Genomic DNA, 26,339 nt, shown 5'->3' on the forward strand with positions numbered 1-26,339 from the left:
TCGCTGCAGGCGCTGGTCCAACACGCTGTGCCGACCGCCGTCTACTACCCCGACACAGCCTACCTCTTCGCCTTCCTGCTGTCATCGCGGCTCTTCGTCAAGCCCCATGAGTTATTGCAGCGGGTTTGCGAGGTTGGCTTCACGCAGCAGGGCCTCAAGGACAACGACCTCTCCACCATTAACAAGGTAAGGAACGCATAATTGAACTGCTCTTTCGGCCGCCTCCTCGGATTCTTTACAGGAGCGGCGAGTAGCGGGATTTTTTTTTATTGTTTCCTTTGCTGTAAAAAAAAATGCTTTCTGTTCTTGTAAGAGTGGAGTCTAAGGCTCTTCATCTCATCAGCTCTCCTCCTCCTACTGATAGTCTTCTACCTCTTAAATTTCGCCGCCATGTTGCCTCTCTTTCTATCTTCTATCGATATTTTCACGCTGACTGCTCTTCTGAACTTGCTAACTGCATGCCTCCCCCCCTCCCGCGGCCCCGCTGCACACGACTTTCTATTCATGCTCATCCCTATACTGTCCAAACCCCTTATGCAAGAGTTAACCAGCATCTTCACTCTTTCATCCCTCACGCTGGTAAACTCTGGAACAATCTTCCTTCATCTGTATTTCCTCCTGCCTACGACTTGAACTCTTTCAGGAGGAGGGTATCAGGACACCTCTCCTCCCAAAATTGACCTCTCTTTCGGCCACCTCTTTGGATTCTTTTTTAGGAGCAGCGAGTAGCGGGCTTTTTTTTATTATTGTTTCCTTTTTTTGTGCCCTTGAGCTGTCTCCTTTGTTGTAAAAAAAATAATAATAAATGGGTCTAGTCCACTCACTCTTCATCGTCCAACTCAGCCTCATCTGGTCTACTTTACTTCATTTATCTTGCTCAAGTTAACCTCACCTCCGACATCATCCGAGCAAGCCGCCTCCTGTTCCACTCCTCACACGAAACCCAGCCTGTTCCACTCCTCACACAAAACCCAGCCTGTTCCACTCCTCACACAAAACCCAGCCTGTTCCACTCCTCACACAAAACCCAGCCTGTTCCACTCCTCACACAAAACCCAGCCTGTTCCACTCCTCACACGAAACCCAGCCTGTTCCACTCCTAACACAAAACCCAGCCTGTTCCACTCCTCACACAAAACCCCACCTGTTCCACTCCTCACACGAAACCCAGCCTGTTCCACTCCTCACACAAAACCCAGCCTGTTCCACTCCTCACACAAAACCCAGCCTGTTCCACTCCTCACACAAAACCCAGCCTGTTCCACTCCTCACACGAAACCCAGCCTGTTCCACTCCTCACACGAAACCCAGCCTGTTCCACTCCTCACACGAAACCCAGCCTGTTCCACTCCTCACACAAAACCCAGCCTGTTCCACTCCTCACACAAAACCCAGCCTGTTCCACTCCTCACATCACTATTTAAAGAGCAATTTGGAATAAGCCGATATGTTTTGCAATAAAGATTACCTATGTACTTTTATATTCGTACTTTGGTAGATTCATAAGTGTTATATTTAATGCCATTTTAAAAACACCGAGCCAGGGCAGGATAGCAGGCAAGGCTCGTGTTGAAACCGGGGGCTTCGTGGTGCAGTGGTTAGCACACTCGACTCACAACTGAGAGAGCCCGGGTTCGATTCCCGGGCGGAGTGGAAAAATTTGGGCGGCTTTTCCGATACCCTACGCCCTGTCCACCTAGCAGTGAATGGGTACCAGGTATTAATCGGGGGTTGTGTCCCGTCTCCTGGGGTCTGTTCCCTTCTCCTATAATTCCTTCCCCTTCTGTCTCTCTCCGGCATATGACCACAGATGTTGCGCCGACTAAACGAAACTTTCCAAACTTCATGTTGAAACTCATAATACCGCAATCAGGGCAGTTTATGTGTTGCGTTTCGGTATTCATGGAGAGCCGCCTTTCATTAGTGGACGCTCATTAATGCTGCTTTGTTAAGACGCGTCGTGGCATTCATGATTTTTTTCACCGCCAGTGTGCCGACCTCAAAGGCTGGTCAGGGCAAAATATACACCATGTCAACGGGGGCTGTTTAATGAGTAACCTCAGAGGTCCTGTAGGTTAAGATACGTTTTCGCAGTGCGTTGAGACATATGGCTGAATTACATTACTCCGTCAGTTAATATCCGAAGTACTTTGTGTAGTCACTGAAGATGCTGCGTAACCATATTGTATCAGGGAAAAATGATGAGTTAAGCCCATGGAGGCGGTGGCTGAATGGATAGCGTGACGGCGCCGCGTTCAGGACGACGCGAGTTCAATCCCCGCCCGGTGCTACCAAGCTGGGATTTTTCAGCCGCCGCCGAGTGGCTTAAAACTACCCACATGCTGTCCAGAAGACCACCTATCAACCCGGACTCTAGATTCTAGGATTAAAGATGAGCTCCGGGAGGGCAGCATGAGCCAATGCAAGATGGCGCCACTATAAACACTCGCCTGCGCCAGAACGGGCTGGGCCGACCATCAGGCCCCACCGGGAAGAAGCCTTGGACCGACCATCAGGATCCACCGGGAAGAAGCCTTGGGCCTATCATCAGGATCCACCGGGAAGAAGCCTTGGGCCGACCATCAGGCCCCACCGGGAAGAAGCCTTGGGCCGACCATCAGGATCCACCGGGAAGAAGCCTTGGGCCGACCATCAGGATCCACCGGGAAGAAGCCTTGGGCCGACCATCAGGATCCACCGGGAAGAAGCCTTGGGCCTATCATCAGGATCCACCGGGAAGAAGCCTTGGGCCTATCATCAGGATCCACCGGGAAGAAGCCTTGGGCCTATCATCAGGATCCACCGGGAAGAAGCCGTGGGCCTATCATCAGGATCCACTGGAAGAAGCCTTGGGCCGACCATCAGGCCCCACCGGGAAGAAGCAGGCCGACCATCAGGCCCCACCGGGAAGAAGCCTTGGGCCGACCATCAGGATCCACCGGGAAGAAGCCTTGGGCCGACCATCAGGATCCACCGGGAAGAAGCCTTGGGCCGACCATCAGGATCCACCGGGAAGAAGCCTTGGGCCGACCATCAGGATCCACCGGGAAGAAGCCTTGGGCCGACCATCAGGATCCACCGGGAAGAAGCCTTGGGCCGACCATCAGGATCCGCCGGGAAGAAGCGGGCCGACCATCAGGATCCACCGGAAGAAGCGGGCCGACCATCAGGATCCACCGGGAAGAAGCCTTGGGCCGACCATCAGGCCCCACCGGGAAGAAGCCTTGGGCCTATCATCAGGATCCACCGGGAAGAAGCCTTGGGCCTATCATCAGGATCCACCGGGAAGAAGCCTTGGGCCGACCATCAGGATCCACCGGGAAGAAGCCTTGGGCCGACCATCAGGCCCCACCAGGAAGAAGCCTTGGGCCGACCATCAGGATCCACCGGGAAGAAGCCTTGGGCCGACCATCAGGATCCACCGGGAAGAAGCCTTGGGCCTATCATCAGGATCCACCGGGAAGAAGCCTTGGGCCGACCATCAGGCCCCACCGGGAAGAAGCCTTGGGCATATCATCAGGATCCACCGGGAAGAAGCCTTGGGCCGACCATCAGGATCCACCGGGAAGAAGCCTTGGGCCTATCATAAGGATCCACCGGAAGAAGCCTTGGGCCGACCATCAGGATCCACAGGAAGAAAACTTCGGCCGACCATCAGGATCCACCGGGAAGAAGCCTTGGGCCGACCATCAGGATCCACCGGGAAGAAGCCTTGGGCCGACCATCAGGATCCACCGGGAAGAAGCCTTGGGCCGACCATCAGGATCCACCGGGAAGAAGCCTTGGGCCGACCATCAGGATCCACCGGGAAGAAGCCTTGGGCCTATCATCAGGATCCACCGGGAAGAAGCCTTGGGCCGACCATAGGACTCATCTCAAGAAAGAAATAAAAATCCAGGCAAAAAAATATACCGCACAGGTAATGCAAAATCTCTCCCCAATTGAGACACTGTGTTGAATATAAAGTGCATGATAAGTCCTCGCAGGCAGGCAAGAGTATATAGACGAGGACGTATTTTGCATGAGATTTTTCTGGGTCGGGGCGGAGAGACATTTTCTGGGGAGGTTCTTCAACACATGAAAACAAAAAGAAGATGGAAGTTATAGATGTGAGTGTCGTTGAACAGTCGACAGAATCATAAGAGAGAGAGAGAGAGAGAGAGAGAGGATATTTTTCTTGGTCGGAACGGAGAGTCATTTCATACCGAGGTTCTTCAACACATAGAAACAATAAGAAAAGATGGATTTATAGACGTGAATGTCGTTTGAACAGTCGGCAGAATGATGAGAGAGAGTGTCCAGGAGTCCAATACGAGGCGAGAGTACAGGGACGCGAGGTGAATGAAGGCTTCGTGAATAGAGCATTGTCCGAGTGTGTCAGGGATTGCTGGGTACCTGGTCGAGGGTGAGGCAGTGAGAGACGAGGAGGGAGAAAGACGGGGTTCAAAGGAGCTGGGTTATTTTTTTTTTTTTTTTTGGGGGGGCACTCCTCTTCAGGACAGCATGTGGGTAGTTTTAAGACACTCGGCGGTGACTGAAAAATCCCAGGTGGTAGCGTGGGGATTCGAACCCGCGTCGTCCCACACGCGGCGAATGTCGGCCCAGCACGCTACCACTCAGCCACCGCCTACCCCAATAGCGTAGCGTCGTTCTCGTCGTTTTTGTTGTTGTTTGAATGTTTTTGTCCATTCTCACATCAGCTATTTCTAAAGGTCAAAGGGGGGATCAGTCGGGTTCTAATGAGTGTTTCTTCAGGTTCACGGTACAGAAGAAGGGTCACACTACCACCAGGATCATAAAACTACCCCTAGACATGCCCGCAACTCCCACGAAAGCCTTGTCAAATAGGTGTTCTTGGGCGGCGAAATGTCTTATAATACAATTCCTTCCTTCCACATCAGCTTCAGGTTCTAATGAGTGTTTCTTCAGGTTCACGGTACAGAGGAAGGGTCACACTACCATCAGGGTCATAAAACTACCCCTGGACATGCCCGCAACTCCCACGAAAGCCTTGTCAAATAGGTGTCCTTGGGCGGCGAAATGTCTTATAATGCGACCCAGAGAGTGAGCGGTGGATGTGTTGGCATTAGTTGGCCGTGAGGGGGCAGCACCGCCACAGCCTCGTGCTTGAAAATTCAGTTTGAAGGAATTAGATTTCAGCGCAAAATGTCAACTGTGTACGGTTTTACGAAATGCTTCCAAATTATTTTTATGACGAGTGCTTTTGCTGTTGTATAATATATTTGCCATCGCGTAAATTGGCGCTTCACAATATTCAACGAGTAACGAGCAGGGTGATTATGTTCCCCCGTTGTACGTGTGTGTGTGTGTGTGTGTGTGTGTGTGGGTGTGTGTGTGTGTGTCTGTTCGTCTGTTACCAAAATACTTACCTTACCTTATTTACCGTATTTTATTTACCTTACCTTACCTTACCTTACCTAACCTTACCTCACCTTACCTTACCTTATCTCACCTTACCTTACCTTACCTTACCTTACCTTACCTTACCTTACCTAACCTTACCTAACCTTACCTTACCTTACCTTACCTCACCTTACCTTACCTTACCTTACCTTACCTTACCTTACCTTACCTTACCTAACCTAACCTTACCTTACCTTACCTTACCTTACCTTACCTAACCTTACCTTACCTTACCTTACCTTACCTAACCTTACCCTATCTAACCTCACCTCACCTCACCTCACCTTACCGTACCTTACCAAACCTTACCTAACCTCACCTTACCTTACCTTACCTAATCTCAAAAACAGCTTAATTAACAACGTCGCCAAACACACACGAGAACATCTGTGGGCGGCAATCTCAAACGGACTAAATCTTGTTAAGTGAAAGGTGTTGGTGAGAGAGTGGGCGATGATTGGAGTGTGTGTGTGTGTGTGTGTGTGTGTGTTAATTGACGAGCTGGCGTTGATTCAGAGTCAGTGGGTGGGAGGGTGAAGAGAGGCGAGGAGGAGGTTGTGTCAGCGAGGTGTTATTGTGCGCGCCGCTGGAGTCGAGATAATCCGCAAACCTCTTGAAGCCGTGAACCGTGAGTCTGCCATTGACGCCGAGGGGACGCCGAGGGATGCGCGCGCGTGGTCATGACAGGGAGGGATAGAAATAACAAGACTTGAAAAATAATAAGATGATGAAATGAAAAGAAGAGCAAGAAGAAAAAGATAAAGAAGAAGAAGAAGAAGGAAAGAAAGAAGAAGAACGAGAAGAAGAAGATAACTAAGACGAAGAAGAAGAAGAAAAAAAAAAGAAGAACGAAAAGAAGAAGAAAAAAAACATTAGCAGTGACAACAACAAAAGAATGATGAAAATAATATTAATCAAAGGAAGAATAAAAAGAGAGAAGGAGGAGGAGGAGGAGAAGAAGAAGAAGAAGAAGAAGAAGAAGAAGAAGAAGAAGAAGAAGAAGAAGAAGAAGGAAAAGTAGGAAGTAAGGGAGAAGGAGGAGGAAGAGAAAGAGGAAGAAGAAGGAAAGGGCATAAGAAAACGAACAAGCAAAGGTTATCACTGTCTACACACATAAGATAAAAAACAAAACAAAACATTCATAAAAGCCAAACACACTTCTCAAACGAACGAACGAACAGACACACATAAGATCATTCGTGTAACCTCTCTCCGGGCGAGCGAATTCAAAACCTACGAAACACGACGGCACGAGAGTAAAGGAAGAATGAGAGGAGGAGAAGAAGAAGAAGAAGAAGAAGAAGAAGAAGAAAGGCAGTGTTGAGTCCGCTAAGAATCGAGCGAGCCAACAACTCCTTCAGGCCCGCGCGTGTGTGCAGAGGAGAGATCGCTTTGTGTCTGCAGTGCATCAGATACGCAGATTTCGTTATAGTGTTTCCCGGCGGCTGGGCGGTGAGTGAGAAGTCAGGAGCGGCGCAGACACGAGAATGGACACTGGAGATAGCATGGGAGGCGGGACAGCAGGTTGATAGGGAGAGAGAGTATATCGTAGGCGGTGGCTCAGTGGTAGTGTGCTGGGCCCACATTCACCACGTGATGGACGACACGGGTTCGAATCCCCACGCTACCACTCGGATTTTTCAGTCACCGCCGAGTGGCTTAAAACTACCCACATGGTGTCCTGAAGACCACCCATCAACCCGGACTCTAGAGGAAACCGTCCAAGTGAATCAAGAAGGAGTTCCGGGGGGCAGCATGAGCCAGGAGGAGATGGCTTAAACTTGCCTTCCGTTCAATGTTTGTTCCACTCTTGTATCGTGGAAGTGGTTAAAGTTTTCTGGGTGTGAGTCTTTGTGAGTTCTGAAGGACACGAGAGATAGGATAGGATATGAGAGCTTCGACTAAGTTTTCTGGGTGTGAGTCTCTGTGAGTTCTGAAGGACACGAGAGATAGGATAGTATATGAAGAGCTTCGACTAAGTTTTCTGGGTGTGAGTCTCTGTGAGTTCTGATGGACACGAGAGAGAGGATATGTAATGAAGAACTTCGGCTAACTGGATGTGTCGCTTTGGGTTTGTTTAGGTGTTTGAAAAGGAAAATCAGGTTGTCAAGGTGACGTTGTAATGAGAGAGAGAGAGAGAGAGAGAGAGAGAGAGAGAGAGAGAGAGAGAGAGAGAGAGAGAGAGACAGACAGACAGACAGACAGACAGACAGACAGACAGACAGACAGACAGACAGACAGACAGACAGACAGACAGACAGACAGACAGACAGACAGACAGACAGACAGACAGACCAAGAACTGGACGAGGATGAACGACAAGAAGTAAAAACGAGAGAAAGAAGTTTAAGCAGAGAAAGAGGAGGAGGAGGAGGAGGAGGAGAAAATAAAACAGAAAAGAAATGCCGGCAGATTAATGTTTGGATTTCTTTAAAGTCGCGCTTGTCAAGAGATTGTGTTGCGAAGTGTTGTCTGTCTGTCTGTCTGTCTGTCGCTACAAACTAACTCAATCCGCCTCCCCCGCTGGCTGCCTCGGTATCAGGTCGGGGGCTTCGTGGTGCAGTGGTTAGCACACTCGGCTCACAACCAAGAGAGCCCGGGTTCGATTCCCGGGAGGAGTGGAAAAATTTGGGCGGCTTTTCCGATACCCTACGCCCCTGTCCACCCAGTAGTGAATGGGTACCAGGTATTAATCGGGGGTTGTGTCCCGTCTCCTGGGGTCTGTTCCCTTCTCCTATAATTCCTTCCCCCTCCTGTCTCTCTCGGGCATATGACCACAGATGTTGCGCCGACTAAACGAAACTTTCCAACTCCAGGATTTTCATGTGATCGGTTTTTATACTCTAACGAAATCTACTTCACTTATTGGAGCAGCGTCAAACGAGCGTTTTTCAATAGTATCCAAGCCGATGGTCAGTCTCTGTTAGCACAAAATATGTTCTAATGCTGACATTCACACACACACACACACACACACACACACACACACACACACACACACACACACACACACACTACAAGCCATTACTTATTAAACCAAGACAAGACTTTTAGTATTAGTTTGCTGGCTAAGCTTATTTTAATTTCAAAGCAATATCGAGCCTTCTTTGTCTTTATTCTCCATACGTGTATTTGATGAACTTGGTGCTGTAATTCATAAAGGAGTAGATCATCTTATTCTTCTTTCGCTTCACTGATGGTCTTCTACCTCTTAAATTCCGCAGTCGATATTTTCACGCTGACTGCTCTTCTGAACTTGCTAACTGCATGACACGACTTTCTACTCATGCTCATCCCTATACTGTCCAAACCCCTTATGCAAGAGTTAACCAGCATCTTCACTCTTTCATCCCTATACTGTCCAAACCCCTTATGCAAGAGTTAACCAGCATCTTCACTCTTTCATCCCTATACTGTCCAAAACCCTTATGCAAGAGTTAACCAGCATCTTCACTCTTTCATCCCTATACTGTCCAAACCCCTTATGCAAGAGTTAACCAGCATCTTCACTCTTTCATCCCTATACTGTCCAAACCCCTTATGCAAGAGTTAACCAACATCTTCACTCTTTCATCCCTATACTGTCCAAACCCCTTATGCAAGCTTTCATCCCTATACTGTCCAAACAAGAGTTAACCAGCATCTTCACTTTTCATCCCTATACTGTCCAAACCTTATGTGCAAAGAGTTAACCATCTTCACCTTTCATCCCTATACTGTCCAAACCCCTTATGCAAGAATTAACCAGCATCTTCACTTTTCATCCTTATACTGTCCAAAACCCCTTATGCAAGAGTTAACCAGCATCTTCACTCTTTCATCCCTATACGTCAACCCCTGCAAGAGTTAACCAGCATCTTCATCTTTCATCCCTATACTGTCCAAAACCCCTTATGCAAGAGTTAACCAACATCTTCACTCTTTCATCCCTATATATCCAAACCCCTTATGCAGAGTTAACCAGCATCTTCACTCTTTCATCCCTATACCAAACCCTTATGCAAGAGTTAACCAGCATCTTCACTCTTTCTTTTCATCCCTATACTGTCCAAACCCCTTATGCAAGAGTTAACTACATCTTCACTCTGCACGTAAAGAGTTACCCAGCATCTTCACTCTTTCATCCCTCACGCTGGTAAACTCTGGAACAATCTTCCTTCATCTGTATTTCCTCCTGCCCACGACTTGAACTCTTTCAAGTGGAGGGTATCAGGACACCTCTCCTCCCGAAATTGACCTATCTTTCGGCCACTCCTCTAACTCTTTATAGGAGCAGTGAGTAGCGGGCTTTTTTTAATATTTGTTACCTTTTTTAATGCCCTTGAACTGACTCCTCTGTATTTGATGAACTCTCTTTCGGCCACCTCTTTCGATTCTTTTTTTTTTTAGGAGCAGCGAGTAGCGGGCTTTTTTTATTATTGTTTCCTTTTTTGTGCCCTTGAGCTGTCTCCTTTGTTGTAAAAAAAAATCATAAATAAGTAGATTATCTTATTCTTCTTTCGCTTCGCGCCCTCACCCGCCTCCTTCCCCGCAGGACAAGCTGGGTCGGTTCGTGGCCCACATGGTTCAGCTGCTCGGCGAGTGGAGTGAGACCTTCCCCTATGACTTCCGGGACGAGCGCATGATGGGAAGCGTTCGCACAATGACGCACCGCTGCATCGCGCTCCAACCCGCGCTGCGCCGCGACGTGACACAGGTAGGTCTCCTCCGCCCAGACCCCTCCCCGCTGACTCCCACGATCACCTTGATAACATACTGATTTACTGGCTCATCACACAGACTTCAAATACACGGTGGGCTTCGTGGTGCAGTGGTTAGCACACTCGGCTCACAACCGAGAGAGCCCTGGTTCGATTGCCGGGCGGAGTGAAAAAATTTTGGCGGCTTTTCCGATACCCTACGCCCCTGTCCACCCAGCAGTGAATGGGTACCAGGTATTAATCGGGGGTTGTCCCGTCTCCTGGGGTCTGTTCCCTTCTCCTATAATTCCTTCCCCTTCTGTCTCTCTCCGGCATATGACCACAGATGTAGCGCCGACTAAACAAGACTTTCCTTCCTTCTGTCTCTCGGCATGCTGACCACAGATGTTACGCCGACTAAACAGGAAACTCTCAACCTCAGACATAAGATATCGTCATGCCCGACATTGCAGTACACACACACACACACACATGAATTCACTCAACTTGCCAGACGGACAAGTGGGCGGCACTTGATTTCATGCCGCGCGACGCCCTGCCCGTCGGGCGTGTGCGTGTGTCGAGCATACGCGCCATAGAAGGAAAGAGGTGGACATTAAAGGGTAGCAGCGGGGATCATGTTTCTAATGGTCCTCGGCGAAGAATAATGAGAAAAACTCACCCCTCACAAACCATTTCATAATATATATCAATGTTTGTGATCCAGTTTATGTATCATCTATTTTGAGGTTTATATCATGGCACAAATTTGGCCGTCGCTGCTACGGTGAGCCACAAATTTGAAAGCGTCGCTACCACGGTAAAGCCACAAATTTGGCCCGTCGCTGCTACACGGGTAAAAACCTGATTTGTCCCGTCGCTGCTTACACGGTGAAGCCACAGGGTGGCCCGTCGCTGCTACGGTGTAGCCTGATTTGGCCCGTCTTCACTACACGGTGAAATACAAATTTCAGCCCGTCGCTGCTACCAGGTTAACGTCAGAAAAAGCTGGGACTTGCCTGGACGTAGCCGCCTGCGTATCGAGGAGCTCCCTCCTAATGGTACACAACTTGACGCGTGACGGCTTCCATCAGCGCGTAATATTTTGGATCTGATAGCAGTATTTGTGCGTCCAGGACTCACGCCAGGGTGGTGGAGGGAACTTACTTGGGGTCAGGCCTACAAAATCTTGCTTGAATTGTAGTCTACTGCTGATTTTTTTTTATATCTTTATTTATTTTTTTTATTATTTTTATTATTATTTATTTTTTTTTTTTTTTTTTTGAGAGCCTCACAAGCAGCAGGCAGACGGTTGGGTTTGTTTGGCACATGATCGTGTGCTCCCGGAGGTGGTGGCTGAGTGGGTGGCAGCAGGCTGGCCCCCACGTTCAGAGCTCAGGAGGACGCGGTTCGAATCCTGGCCGCCACTTACAGGCTGAGGTTTTCAGATTCCTCATCAGCCTGTTGCCTCCTTCACAAGCCCAGGAGTTGAAAGTTGAGCTGACAGAAATGATGAATAGTCAAGATGTATTTAGACCTCCGAGTGTGACGCCTCACCACAGCGGCGCCGTCCTGGGAATCAAGGCGCTGAATCACTCTGTTCCTTTCTGTGTCCCAGTCCTGAAAAGAGGCTTTAGTAGTGCAGTGGTTAGCACTCAGCTCACGACAGAAGGCTAGGGGTTCGATTCCCGGGTGGAGTGGAAAATTTTTGTTGGCTTTTCCGATGCCTACGCCCTGTCCACCCAACGGTGAATGGGTACCAGGTATTAATCGGGGTTGTGTCCGTCTCCTGGGGTCTGTTCCTTCCTAATTCCTTCCCCCTTTGTCTCTCAAGCATATGACCGCAGATGTTGCATAAACTAAACAGAAACTTTCAACTTTCCTTTTTCGATACCTACACCCTGTCCACCCAGCAGTGAATGGGTACCAAGGTATTAATCGAGGTTGTGTCCGTCTCCTGGGGTCTGTTCCTTCTCTATAATTCCTTCCCCTTTTGTCTCTCGACATATGACCAACCACAGATGTTGCGCCGACTAAGCAAACTTTCCATTTTCCTTTTCCGATACCCTACGCCCTATCCACCCAACGGTGAATGGGTACCAGGTATTAATCGAGGTTGTGTCCCGTCTCCACGAGTCTGTTCCTTCTCCTATAATTCCTTCCCCTTTTGTCTCTCGGCATATGACCACAGATGTTGCGCCGACTAAACGAAACCTTCTCTTCCCTCGTCAGTAGTGTCGTCCTCCAACCCCCCCTATTTCAGGATGGCTCTATGATAGCTCAGCCTGTCTTCCTCCCTCAGAGTTCTGCTACGTCTCAACAAACTGACCCAGCTGGAACGTTACGAGGAAAAGGGCTCCTTCAGGCCCCGCCCCACCGCCTGGACTTCATCTCTCAGGTTGGTGTTGTAGGCCCCTTCCTGTTTCACCCCAACAGCAAATGCTACCTCTAACGCCTCAGCAACCTTCATCAACCTCCCTACATCTGACACAGACAAAGGCTTCCCGGTTTTATAATGCCATGTTAGCGATTTCTTCCTCTTCTTCCTCTTCTCTCCTCGCATCTTCCTCTTCCTCTTCTCTTCTTTTCTCCTCCTCCTCCTCCTCTTCTTCCTCCTCCTCCTCCTCTTCTTCCCCTTCCTCCTCCTCTTCCTCCTCCTCCTCCTCCTCCTCCTCTTCTTCCCCTTCCTCCTCCTCTTCTTCCCCTTCCTCCTCCTCCTCCTCCTCCTCCTCCTCCTCCTCTTCTTCCCCTTCCTCCTCCTCTTCCTCTTCCTCCTCTCCACCTCCTCTCCTTTTCTCTCCTCTCCTCTTCCTCTTCCTCTTCTCTTCTTTTCTCCTCCTCCTCCTCTTCTTCCCCTTCCTCCTCCTCCTCTCCTCTCCTCTCCTTGACTTGCAGTGCCAAAAACCAAGCACCCAAGCTCCCTCCTCCCCCGCCCTAGCCTCCTCCTTTCTAACTCCTCTTTGTTTTCTCTTTCCCTCCCTCCTCTGCCCAGTTCCTTCCTCAGTCCCTCCACCTCCTTCCAGCCCTTCTGGCCCATCCCCTTGCATCCTAACTTGTGATGGGTTTGACCACCCAAGTGTCACGGCTTAACTGGCCTTCATTGCACAGGACTCAGAGCAGTGGGAAGAATTGGTTTAAACATGGTGACAGGTTGCACACTACACACACACACACACACACACACACAGCCGTCTCGCTCAGGTTTTAGTATTGCTTGGAAGTTGTGTCGAGGATACGGAATGTGTGGGTGTGTGTGTGTGTGTGTGTGTGTGTGTGTGTGTGTGTGTGTGTGTGTGTGTATTACTCTAATACTACTACCACTACTACCACCACTTCCTTTCCCTCCCCTCTCAGCGGTGGATATCACGGAGGTGTATAAGTCCCCTGGTCATGGCGCAACAAGCTGACCCACGTGGAACTGGAGGTTATCGTATCGCTGGAGGAATTGTGCAAGCCTTCTGCCAAGGACACAACCTGGACGCGTGCTATAAGGACCTCAAGAAGACTAGCAACCTCGAGTGTTACATTCAGGATTCAATAGACTCTCCTACTCTGGTGGCTACTCACGCTTAGCAGAGTACCGAGGAGAGCTTTGTGGCTCTCCTTAGACACCCTTCGCTTCACATTAATTGTTATTTCAAAAGGTCAAAGAGGGGCCTGTTGGGTTCTAATGAGTGTTTCTTCAGGTTCATGCTACAGAAGAAGGGTCACACCACCACCAGGGTCATAAACTATCTGAAATACCAAACTCCTGCGAAAGCCCGTCAAATAATATGTGTTTCTAGTTCATGGTACAGAAGAAGGTCACACCACCACCAGGGTCATACAACTACCCCTGGAATGCCCAATAACCCTACGAAAAGTCTTTTATATCAAATATGTGTTTCTAGGTTCACGGTACAGAGGAATATTTCAAGCATACCACCAGGCTGGTCAACTACCCCGGAATGCCCACAACTCCTACGAAAGCCTTATCAACATAAAAGGTGTTTCTAGGTTCATGGTACAGAAGAAGGGTCACACTACCACCAGGGTCATAAAACTACTCCTGGAAATACCAACAACTCCTGCGAAAGCCTTGTCAAATATGTGTTCTTGGGCTGTGAAATGTCTTATAAAGCGACCCAAAATTATAACCCGGGGTGCTGTAAGGGTTGCCGAGGGTGTCTTGAGCAGGAGGGAGAACATCAATAACAGGCAGAGAAAGGTGGAACACGTTTAGCATAATCTTTGTTCTCCAGTTATAAAAAAAAAAAAAAATCTTGAGGGGCGTGGATGGTAGTCGGGTCCCAGTCTGCCCGCGGAGTAAGTGTTTATAGTGGCGCCATCTTCTCTTGGTCACATATGCCCCCGGAACTCCCTTGATTCACTTGGACGGTTTCCTCTAGAGTCCGGGTTGATGGTTGGTCTTCAGGACAGCATGTGGGTAGTTTTAAGCCACTGGCGGTGACTGAAAAATCCCAGGTGGTAGCGGGATTCGAACCCGCGTCGTCTCATCACGTGGTGAATGTGGGCTCAGTGACGCTACCACTCAGCCACCGCCTACCCCAATGGCTGATAGTGATAGTAAGGATGATTGGACAGGCCTTCAAGAAAATATAAGTGTTAGGATCGTTACATATTTCACATTTGCAGCACAGAGCCAATGTTCCAGGGCTGTGATCTGTTTCCATCTCTCTCTTTGCGTTTTTGGTGGTGTCGTAGCAAATATAGACTTTGTAACCCATTAAAAGATGCTGAACAGCCAAAGCGTGACTCAATGGGTGGATGACTGCCTATATTATGGTGCATATGTGTGGAGGTGAAATAATATCAAGACGTGATTGATATTAGCCGTGGGGGAGTGGATGGCCTCACTGGAGTGTAGGGGGCTTTCTGTAGCAGTGTTAGCAACACTCAGCTCATTGCCAACCGAGAGAGAGCTCGGGTTCGATTCCTGGGCGGAGTGGAAACATTTGGGCGGCTTTTCCGATGCACCCTACGCCCCTGTCCACCCAGCAGCAGTGAATGGGTACCAGGTATTAATCGGGGTTGTCAGTCCTGTCTCCTGGGGTCTGTTCCCTTCTCTCATAATTCCTTCCCCTTCTGTCTCTCTCTCGCCATACATGACCACACAGATGTTGCGCCGACTAAACGAAACTTTCCTCAATCTTTTCTTTCCGATACCCTATGCCCCTGTCCACCCAGTAGTGAATGGGTACCAGGTATTAATCGGGGGTTGTGTCCCGTCTCCTGGGATGTGTTCCCTTCTCCTATGATTTCTTCCCCTTCTGTCTTTCCAGCATATGACCACAGATGTTGCGCTCACTAAACGAAATTTTTCAACTTTTCCCAACTCACCTGAGTGGATAAAGTTTTGTGCAAAGAGAGGCAGGCATTATGCGTAGGCAGGAGCTGAGCTGTGGCATGTTGGAGGGGTGGGGAGGGTGGGTGAAGTGCAGGGGAGGGGCAGGAGCTGGAGGAGTCACCCATCGACTTCTCGCTTGAATTTCCTTCCTGAGAATGCCGCGAAAATGCAACCCCCTGCGCTCTAACACCTCGAAACACCCTGTTACAGCAGCCTCCTGCGCCACCCCCCTTTTTTTTTTTTTTTTTGCTGTCACGCCTATAGCGCCGGTAGGCTTGTTTTGAGGGGGCCTGGATTGGTACTGACTCCCCAGCCCTGTCATGGCGCAGCAGGCAAGTGCGTTTATAGTGGCGCCATCTTCTCTTGGTCATGCCGCCCTTTGAACTCCTTGACCTTCACTCTGGCATGGTTTCCTCTAGAGTCCGGGCGATAGGTGGTCTTCTGAGAGTAATATGTGGGGTTTTTGGCCACCTGGCGGCATGGTTGAAAAATCCCGCTTGGTACCGGCGGGGATTGAACTGCGTCGTCCTGAACGGCGGCGCGCCGTCACGCTATCCATTTAGCCACCGCGGATGGGTAATTGATGCTGTGGAAAGAATACCACATTATAAATAAGAGAATGTGTCGTGTAAATCTGGTGCTGGATGGTGTTGGAGGCTTGTGAAAGAATATAGAGAAATAATGAAAATGAGCGACTTAAAATATCCGTCGGTTAAAAAAAGAAATATAGTTTCAGTTTGGTAAAATATAAAAGAAAGTAGGTAAAGCAGCCACATCGAGGCAAATGATTCTAGCGTCAAATGAATGAAAAAAAGTTTACCTTTGAGTCCAACGTAGCAGGCGGTGGCTGAATGGATAGCGTGACGGCGCTGCGTGTCTAGGACGACGCGAGTTCAATCTCGCCCGGTGCCACCAAGCTGATTTTTCAGCCGCCGCCGAGTGGCTTGCAACTACCCCATTATGCTGCGTCCATAGAAGACCACCCATCAACCCGGGACTCTAGATTCTAGGATTACAGACATCTGGAGGCAGCATGAGCCAGCAAAAAGATGGCGCCACTATAAACACTCGCCTGGCGCTAGAACGGGCTGGCCGACCATCAGGATCCACCGGAAGAAAGCCTTGGGCCGACCATCAGGATCCACCGGGAAGAAGCCTTTGGGCCGACCATATCAGGGGATCCATTGGAAGAAGCTTCCTTGGGCCGACCATCAGGTAACTTCACCGAAGGGCCTTGGGCCGACCATCAGGCCCCACTGGAAGAAGCTTTGGGCTGACCATCAGGATTCACTGGAAGCAGCGTTTTGGGCCGACCCATCAGGATCCACTGGAAGAAGTTTTGGCCGACCATCAGATTCACCACTGGAAGAAGTTTTAATGACCATCAAGGATCCACCGGGAACAAGCTCAATGAACATGGCCGACCATCAGATCCACTCGAAGAAGCCACCAGCGCAATAGGCCGACGTGAAAAAAAAAAAAAAAAAGCAGAAGTCACACTGGTCTGGTGATTCACGGAAAGGTGCTGATGAGGGCGCGGTGAGCCATGCAGACACAGGTTAAAAAAGCTTTGTGGCCAGCTATACAGAGTGGCGCGTCCACTCATAAGGATGGCGTGGGAAGAGCCAATGACTCTTTAAACATTCCCGGCGAGTTAATTGTTGATGCGGTGACCGCTTCCAACTTTAGTCCGGCGTTTTCAGCGGACTTTGTTTATATAACGGAGTTCCATTACCAGGAAACCCTGAGTGCTGGGAGGACAGGGAGTGTACTGGTCATGTGTTTGTTTTTTTCTTTTCCTCTTCCCGGCAACATGAAGATTCTTATTACGCAAGTTTGAATTCCCCACGATATGGCAAGTGAGTGCAGGTGGAATGCAAGAGTTAACCAATCTTCACTCTTTTCATCCCCTATACCTCGTCCATTCAACTCCCTTATGCAAAGAGTTAACCAGCATCTTCTAATTTCATCCCTTATACTGTCCGTAAACCCCTTGCAAGAGTTAATCCAGTGATTCTACCACATCCCTATACTGTCTAAACTCTTATGCAAGAGTTAACCAGCATCTTCACTCTTTCATCCCCTATACCGTCTAAACTCCCCTTATGCAAGAGTTAACCAGCATCTTCACTCTTTCATCCCCTTTATACTGTCCAAACCCCTTATGCAAGAGTTAACCAACATCTCTACTCTTTTCATCCCTATACTGTCCAAACCCCTTATGCAAGAAAGTTAATCAACTTGCATCTTCTATAACTCTTCTTCATCCCTACATTGTCCAAATCCCCTTACGCAAGAGTTAATCCTGCATCTTCACCTTTTCATCCCTATACCGTTCAAAACCCCCTTATACAAGAGTTAACCAGCATCTTCACTCTTTCATCCCCATAATTGTCCAAACCTAACAAGACCACCTTTCATCCCTATACTGTCCAAACCCCTATGCAAGAGTTAACCAACATCTTCACTCTTTTCAACTTCCCTATATCAGTCCAAACTCCTCTTATGCAAGAGTTAACTTAGCATCTTCACTCTTTCATCTCCTTATACTGTCCAAACCCCTTATGCAAGAGTTAACCAACATCTTCACTCTTTCATCCCTATACTGTTCCAAACCCCTTATGCAAGAGTTAACCAGCATCTTCACTTCTTTCATCCCTATACTATCCAAACTCCCTCATGCAAGAGTTAACCTGCATACCTCACTCTTTTCATCCCTATACTGTCCAAACCCCCTTTATGCAAGAGTTAACCAGCATCTTCACTCCTTTTCATCCCTATAATGTCCAAACCCCTTATGCAAGAAAGTTAACCAGCATCTTCACTCTTTCATCCCTATACTGTCCAAACCCTTATGCAAGAGTTAACTGAAAAGCATCTTCACTCTTTTCATCCCTATACTGTCCAAAAAGTCCCCTTTATGCAAGAGTTAACCTGCATGATTCACTCTTTCATCCTTTTTTCATCCCTCATCTGTATTTCCTCCCACCCACGACTCTGAATTGCTTCCAAGAGGAGGGTATCAGGACACCTCTCCTCCCTGAAACTGCTTTTTGTCTTTGGCCACTAATGTAGTGACGTAATAACAGGAGAGGTACGTATGTAAAAGATGAGTGTAGAAAAAAGGAATTTAGAAGTTTGTGCTGAAAGGAGAGAGAACGAGAAATAGAATATGATGTGATGTTAAGGGAAAGTCAATACACTACTCTGTTTGGGAGCAGTAAGTATCGGGCTTTTTTTTTATTATTGTTTTCTTATTTTCCTCTGCTGTAAAAAAAAAAAAAAATGATAATTCCTTCGACATCCTCCTCGGTCGTTAGCGTTATGGGGGCAGCGTGTTCCCGACATTTTATTTTTATTTTTTTTTACTATTTCCACTTTCGCTTGTCTCGTGTAGTGTGAGAAAATATGCGAGGCGAGTGGAGGGATTCATGCAGCAAAGGCGTGACCAGAAGCGACTTGGCGGGGCGTGAATAGTTCTCGTGCATGGGGGCTTCGTGGTGCAGATGTTAGCACACTCAGCTCTCACAAATCCCAGAGAGAGCCCTGAGTTCGATTCCTGGCGGAGTGGAAAAATGTATGGCATGGTCCGATACCATTCTACGCCACCTTTGTCCACCCAGCAGCAGAATGGGTACCAGGTATTAATCGGGGTTGTGTCCTGTCTCCTGGGGTGTGTTCCTTCTCCTATAATTCTTCCCCTGTCTCTCTCCGGATATGACCAGATGTTGTGCTGACCAAATGGAAACTTTCAACTTTTCTAACCCTCAGCATACGAGTCAGGAGGACGTGATAGGGACAGTGGGTCGGTGAGGGCAATGTTTCGCGAGTGAGGCTTACCACAATGGGAAGTTCAGATCAGTAAGGAGTCCATTGACTCACAGCGAGTTACTGCGGAAGTTAGGGACGGCGGGCGGCGAAGGTGCAGGCGACGACCGGCCCTGTGGAGCGTGAGGGCAACATGTTTATGTTTGACGCCGCTGCCACCACGGTGATTTTTTTTTTTGAGGACAGGTAGACGGATCAGGAACAAAAATCTTGATATGGACGGCAAGGTCATTTTGTCGAAGGAACTGAAAAATGAACACTTCTGAAGTCAAATTCCTCATTTTTTTTATTTATTTTTTTTTTTTACGTCAGGCTTATATTGCGCTGGTAGGTTTCTCCCGGATCCTGAGATGGTCGGCCCAAGGCTTCTTCCCTGTGGATCCGATGGTCGGCCCAAGGCTTTCTTCCCTGGTTCCTGATGGTCGGCCCGGCGTTTCTTCCCCGGTGGATCCTGGATGGTCGGCCGCTTCTTCCCGGTGATCCTGAGTTGTCGGCCCAAGGCTTCTTCCCTGTGGATCCTGATACCACCGCGTTTCTTCCGGTGGATCTCGATGGTCGGCCCGCTTCTTCCGTGGATCCCTGATGGTCGGCCCAGCCCGTTCTGGCAAGGAAAGGCGTTTATAGCGGCGCCATATCTCGCATTGGTTCATGCTGCCCTCCCGGAGCTCATCTTTAATCCTAGAATTAGAGTCCGGGCTGATAGGTGGCCCTGGACAGCATGTGGTGGTTTTAGCTTACCGGCGGCGGCTGAAAAATCCCAGCTGGTGGCACCGGCGGGATTGAACCGCGTCCTCCTGAACGCGGCGCCGTCACGCCAATTCATCAATGCGTACCAGAACGTTTTTGCTGTAATCTGAAGTTTGCCAGAAACATTGTAAGAAAACAACACCAGCGAGTTTTATCAAGAAAGAGATGAAATTGTTGAGAAAACAACTGCAAAACAAAATTATGAAAGGAGAGTCAAACACTGCTCCTTGAAGAACAGGAGTGGAGTGGAAGAGGAGAAGCAGAGTCTGGGAGCTGTAAGCAGGCGGGTGGGCGGCACGCTGGGACAAGTGCTCGCCCGAAGTTACACCTGGCCAGAAGTTAACGAAACAGTATTCATACGCGGGCGACTCCGGGGCAAGGTAAACAAACACGACGAAGCCTTTGCATCGCCAGAACGACACTCCAAAATCGTGAATCTAATTAAGCTATTAATCATCTAGTTTGTTTGTCACATACCGGGACAGCATAAAGCGTGTTTGAGTGGGCCACACAGACAGGTTTATGGGAGTTTGTGTAAAGAGAAATTGGTGTTTAGTTTGTGCAATAGGTGAGATCTTTGTTAACAGAGTAAACAGTTGCTCACATTATATCAATCTCAACCCGGTAGCAGCGACGGCACAAATCAGGTTTTACCGTGTAGCAGCGATGGGCCAAATTTGTGGCTTTACCGTGTAGCAGCGACGCAGCTAAATTTGTGGCTTTACCGTAGCAGCGACGGGCCAAATTTCTGCCATGATATAAACCCCCAAAATAGATGATGCATAGATCACACATGCGTTAATATATATTATGAAATGGTTTGCGTGAGTGATGATTCTTTCTCATTATTTTACTTAGAGGGACCTTGAACGTAACCTAACCTAACCTAACCTAACCTAACCTAAGAAACATGACGCAGCTACCGGGTTAAAGTTGCATTTGTGTGTTTGTGTTTTCAGTATACGTGCCGAAAATTCTGCGTTTGATTACTTCGCCCGCGCATGCTCAGATCCTTGTTTGTAACTTTGGGCCGTGACACCGGGAGTTCTTAGACGAGACTCCGAACACGCTTGGGGCACCCAAGCGTAGTGTTCGAGCCCATGACCGGGGAGAGGCGCGCGTTTAGCAGGTCCAGGAACAATTCTTGAAGGCATTACAGAGTGAAGCACCGTCCAGACGAAGATCAAAAGGTTACCAAGTTCTTAAGAGGGCGAGGAGACGAATAACCTGACTACCTCGCAAGTGTGTGGGTGGGGGTGGGAGAAGGGGGAGAGAGAGAGAGAGAGAGAGAGAGAGAGAGAGAGAGAGAGAGAGAGAGAGAGAGAGAGAGAGAGAGAGAGAGAGAGAGAGAGAGAGAGAGAGAGAGAGAGAGGCCCCTAACGAGAAATGCGTGGAACAGGCCTTCACACGCGAATAGAATATGAAATAACGTAAAAAAAAAATAAGAATGGAACAGATAACAAAACTCTCGACCGCTATTAAAGTGTCCGAGCACGAGAGAACACTGGGAGACTTATCTTCCTATATTTACGGAGAACAGACGCCGGTGCTAATATAATAAGGTGGGCCCTAAATCTATATACACCAAGTCAAGTCATACGCAGGTTTGTGGGAGGAGACACGGCCGAGGCGTGGTTTATGCGTGACGTTGCTTGGAGCCAAACTAGAAAATGTAGAAACAGGGATTTAGAGAAAACGAGGAAAGGCGGACTAATTTAAATCAATCACTTCAACATGCCTTCCCTCACACCCCACACCGCCGTTTGTAGGCATTGAAATTACAGTCACGCAATAGCACAATAAAAAGACATATTTTTTCGTCAGTGGCTTGCCTGAACGCGCTGTGAAAGGAGGCGAAAATGCACATCCAGAGTGCACACACGGCCCCAACTTTAGTCACCCCTGAACTGGCGGGTATTTTCTTCTTTTGGCTCCAAGTGACGTCATCCCGCTGCTCCGCCCCAAAACCGCCTCCTGCGCGTACCGGTCGCAGTTTTGAAGCAGAGTGACTTGACTTGGTATATATAGACTTACGTTGTGGGGTTCAACGATGCCGCCACCTGGAAGCAAACCCGTCTGTTTTTACTTACATTTAGGAAGTTGGTCAAAAGGAAATCATGTAGAGATAAAAAAAAAAAGCTGTTGCACGACTCTCCTATATAGGGTAGGCGGTGGCTGAGTGGTAGCGTGCTGGGCCCACATTCACCACGTTATGGACGACGCTGGCTCGAATCCCCACGCTACCACCTGGGATTTTTCAGTCACCGCCGAGTGGCTTAAAACTACCCACATGCTGTCCTGAAGACCACCCATCAACCCGGACTGTAGAGGAAACCGTCCAAGTGAATCAAGGAGTTCCGGGGGGCAGCATGAGCCAAGAGAAGATGGCGCCACTATAAACACTTGCCTGCGCCATGACGGGCTGGGGGCCAACTACCATCCAGGCCCCTCAAGCAAGCCTACCGGCGCTATAGGCGTACACGTAAAAAAAAATAATAATAATAAATGAAAAAATAAACGGATTACAGGAAACCAAGAAATCACATGAATTTTACTTTGAGAGGAATCGTGCAGGAAAAATAACAGTTCTCTTTATGAATGTCAAACTTTAACAGAATCTACTTGTCACACAGGGGATCAGAATACACAACGGGGAGGCTTTTTATTTTTTCTCCCCATTTCAATTTGAAGAGCAGAAAGTTTTGATATATTTTACAGACGCGGGAAAAATCGCCTGATCCACTTTTGCTTAAACTTTTTTATTTATTTTTTTTTTTTTTTTACGTGTACGCCTATTGCGCCGGTAGGCTTGCTTGAGGGGCCTGGATGGTAGTTGGCCCCAGCCCGTCATGGCGCATGGACGGTTAGTCCGGGTTGATGGGTGGTCTTCAGGACAGCATGTGGGTAGTTTTAAGCCACTCGGCGGTGACTAAAAAAAACCCGAGGTGGTAGCGTGGGGATTCGAACCCGCGTCGTCCATCACGCGGTGAATGTGGGCCCAGCACGCTACCACTCAGCCACCGCATACATCTTGCACGCCACATGCTCTCCAGGAACTCTTTCATCGCCTCTATCACTCGTCCACTCGTCTCTCCACTCGGCCCCAGCAGCAGCACCATCCACTCCCTTACCACTCCTGAGCCTGGTCTTGATCTTGGTCCAACCTTTGAGACGACGACGCCCAGGACGACGACCAAAGGGACGATTTTATTGCCTCACTCAGCAGACGTCCCGCGGCGCGCCCCGTCCCGCCCCGCCCTTACTCCCCCGCCCTTCTGCCCCGCCCCACCCCTCCGCCCCGCCCCGCGTGCCGGAACTTCCTCCACCCCGGGCTCTCCAAACGACCAGACTCTCTTCTTGAAACGAGGAGGGAAAGAAAATAAAACGAAAGCGATGGCCCCCGAGTCTGAAAGCGAAGTTATCTCTAAGGTTCTTGAATATTGAAAACTAAATATATTTCTGGTAAAGTGGTTAAGCGAACACTGTTAATGAGGTGGATGCTCACGATGAGGGGGGGGGGGGTAAGGCTGTGGGCTGAGGGGGGCGGGGGAGGTAAGTCTGTGGGCTGTGGGGGGCGGGGGGGAGGGGGGTTGATGGTGGGAGATACGATCGCGGGGGCTGAAAAATGAACCAGGAAGGGAAGAGACATTTGTGTTGTTTTTTTATTTATTTATTTATTTATTTTTTTTTTTTTCCATAATGCCGCGTCGCCTGTCGATGAGAGTAAAGCCCCGTTCACACTGTGCCGACCCTGGGCCACGACTACCCACGACCCTAGGGTACACGAGGCCTTGGGTGTTGATGTGAAAGGGTCGGGCATGTCTTGAAAGAGGAGAGTCGACACAGTGTGAACGGGGCTTAAGAGAGAGGGCTAGGCAACGTCTCCCTGCCGAAGCTCCCAGAGGCCACTCTTACCAACCAGTGTGCGTTGTCCGCGACGGTGGTGTAATGGAACCTCCTCACTGCTGATATGGACGTGACATCTGTCCAGCTTACAAATGAAGGTTGCCTCCCACAGGTGGCTACAATACACCTACACCTTCCGTGATGTGATAGCTATACACATTGTTAGTGTTTTGCAAGGCTGTTAGTGTTAGAAGAAAAGAAGAGATTTTAGCTCTGAAACATTGTACTGACTTGCATTGCACACAGAGAGAGAGAGAGAGAGAGAGAGAGAGAGAGAGAGAGAGAGAGACAGACAGACAGACAGACAGACAGACAGACAGACAGACAGACAGACAGACAGACAGACAGACAGACAGACAGACAGACAGACAGACAGACAGACAGACAGACCAACCAACCAACCAACCTAACCGCTGCTACTTGAAGGATGTCTGTGTATGACTCTTGTATATACATAAAGTTGGGAGATCTTTTACGTCGAGAATGGGGCGGCGGTAGAGGGGAAAACAGGAGGAGATAAAACACCCCAGAGAGAAATTACGGCATGATATATGGAGCCTACGTGAGCCTGCTGGTAATAAAGTTAGCTGTGTAGGGAAACATGGTGATTAGCCCCAAGGGAAGAAAACTCCACCAGACTATAAAAGCGAGAGGAAAAAAAGGAACATTAGCGAGACAGCAACATAGGCAATGACGCAAGATTAAAGAGAGAGAGAAAAGAGAAGTGGCAGCCGTTATGGAAGGGGCAAGAGAAGATGGCGCCACTATAAACACTTGCCTGCGCCATGACGGGTTGGGGCCGAACACCATCCAGTCCCCTCAAGCAAGCCTTAAAAAAAATGGGGCCAGAGTGTACGGTAGGAGGATAGAATGTCACTTAATAGAAGGCGTTGAGTGCTGGCAAGGTTACGTTATTCTGCAGTCTTAGGAGGGATGTAAAGAATTAGGGAAAATTAGTATAGCAGAATGTTTATGCACAACTTTATTAACCCCTTGGATGCGGATTTCCTACAAGAAGACCTCACCAAGCTACAGGAGTGGAGCAAAAAGTGGCTGCTACAATTCAATGAAGAAAAATGTAAAGTCCTGCACCTTAGGAGGGGATATCCAGCACACCAATACCACATGGGAAACACTCCACTATCCACCACAGAGGCAGAGAAAGACCTGGGAGTGTATGTTACCAGGCTACCAGTGAAGGGATATCCAGCACACCAATACCACATGGGAAACACTCCACTATCCACCACAGAGGCAGAGAAAGACCTGGGAGTGTATGTTACCAGGCTACCAGTGAAGGGATATCCAGCACACCAATACCACATGGGAAACACTCCACTATCCACCACAGAGGCAGAGAAAGACCTGGGACTGTATGTGACCAGGCTAACTTAACTTAAAAATGAAAAACAGTTAAAAAATAGACCAGTTGGTAGTTTGGGAGTCTAACCGCCAGTAGAAACAACAATGTGGAGAAGAAATAAGACTAAGAACATATTAACTTACAAGCTGTCTTACTTAACTTAGAGAAACGACCTGCCCCCCAAAAATGGACGAGCAGTGAATCAAAACCTAACTTAAAAATGAAAAACAGTGAAAAAATAGACCAGTTCGTAGCCGGGCCAGTAGAACAACAGAGTGAAAGAGAAATTAGGGGTCGGGACTTAGAACATATTAACTTACAAGCTGGCCCCCAAAAAATGGACGAGCAGTGAATCAAAACCTAACTTAAAAATGAAAAACAGTGAAAAAATAGACCAGTTCGTAGTCGGGCCAGTAGAACAACGGAGTGAAAGAGAAATTAGGGGTCAGGACTTAGAACATATTAACTTACAAGCTGCCCCCCAAAAAAAGGACCAGCCATGAATCAAAACCTAACTTAAAAATGAAAAAAAAGTTAAAAAATAGACCAGTTCGTAGCCGGGGAGTTTAACAGCCAGTAGAAAAAACAATGTGGAGGAGAAATAAGACTGAGAATTTAACTTACAAGCCGTCTTACTTAACTTAGAGAAACGATCTGCCCCCCAAAAATGGACGAGCAGTGAATCAGAATCTAGCTTAAAAATGAAAAACAGTGAAAAAATAGACCAGTTCGTAGCCGGGGAGTTTAACGGCCAGTAGAAACAACAATGTGGGGGAGAAATAAGACTGAGAATTTAACTTACAAGCCGTCTTACTTAACTTAGAGAAACGACCTGCCCCCCAAAAATGGACCAGCAGTGAATCGAAACCTAACTTAAAAATGAAAAACAGTGAAAAAATAGGCCAGTTCGTAGTCGGGCCAGTAGAACAACAGAGTGAAAGAGAAATTAGGGGTCAGGACATAACTTACACGGCACTAAGTATTGTAGGAAGGAGAGTTATGTTGCAATTACGAAAGGAAAATAAATGTCTTTGGGGGAGGGAAA

The 26,339-nt window shown here is 48.5% G+C and overlaps 1 protein-coding gene across 1 annotated transcript in view; it reads left to right on the forward strand.

The window, feature by feature from the left end:
- The window catches only part of LOC126986824 (ras-GEF domain-containing family member 1B-like), a 109,387-nt gene that overhangs the window by 62,936 nt on the left and 20,112 nt on the right, over window positions 1-26,339 (forward strand). The window contains 5 exon segments of the mRNA XM_050843208.1: window positions 1-186; window positions 9,959-10,180; window positions 13,458-13,632; window positions 13,635-13,658; window positions 21,964-21,983. The exon segment at window positions 1-186 is cut by the window's left edge and continues 36 nt beyond it. Coding sequence (XP_050699165.1) covers window positions 1-186; window positions 9,959-10,180; window positions 13,458-13,632; window positions 13,635-13,658; window positions 21,964-21,983 — 627 coding nt within the window.

Source organism: Eriocheir sinensis, chromosome 6, assembly GCF_024679095.1.
Source record: "Eriocheir sinensis breed Jianghai 21 chromosome 6, ASM2467909v1, whole genome shotgun sequence".
Classification (NCBI taxonomy): Eukaryota; Metazoa; Arthropoda; class Malacostraca; order Decapoda; family Varunidae; genus Eriocheir; species Eriocheir sinensis.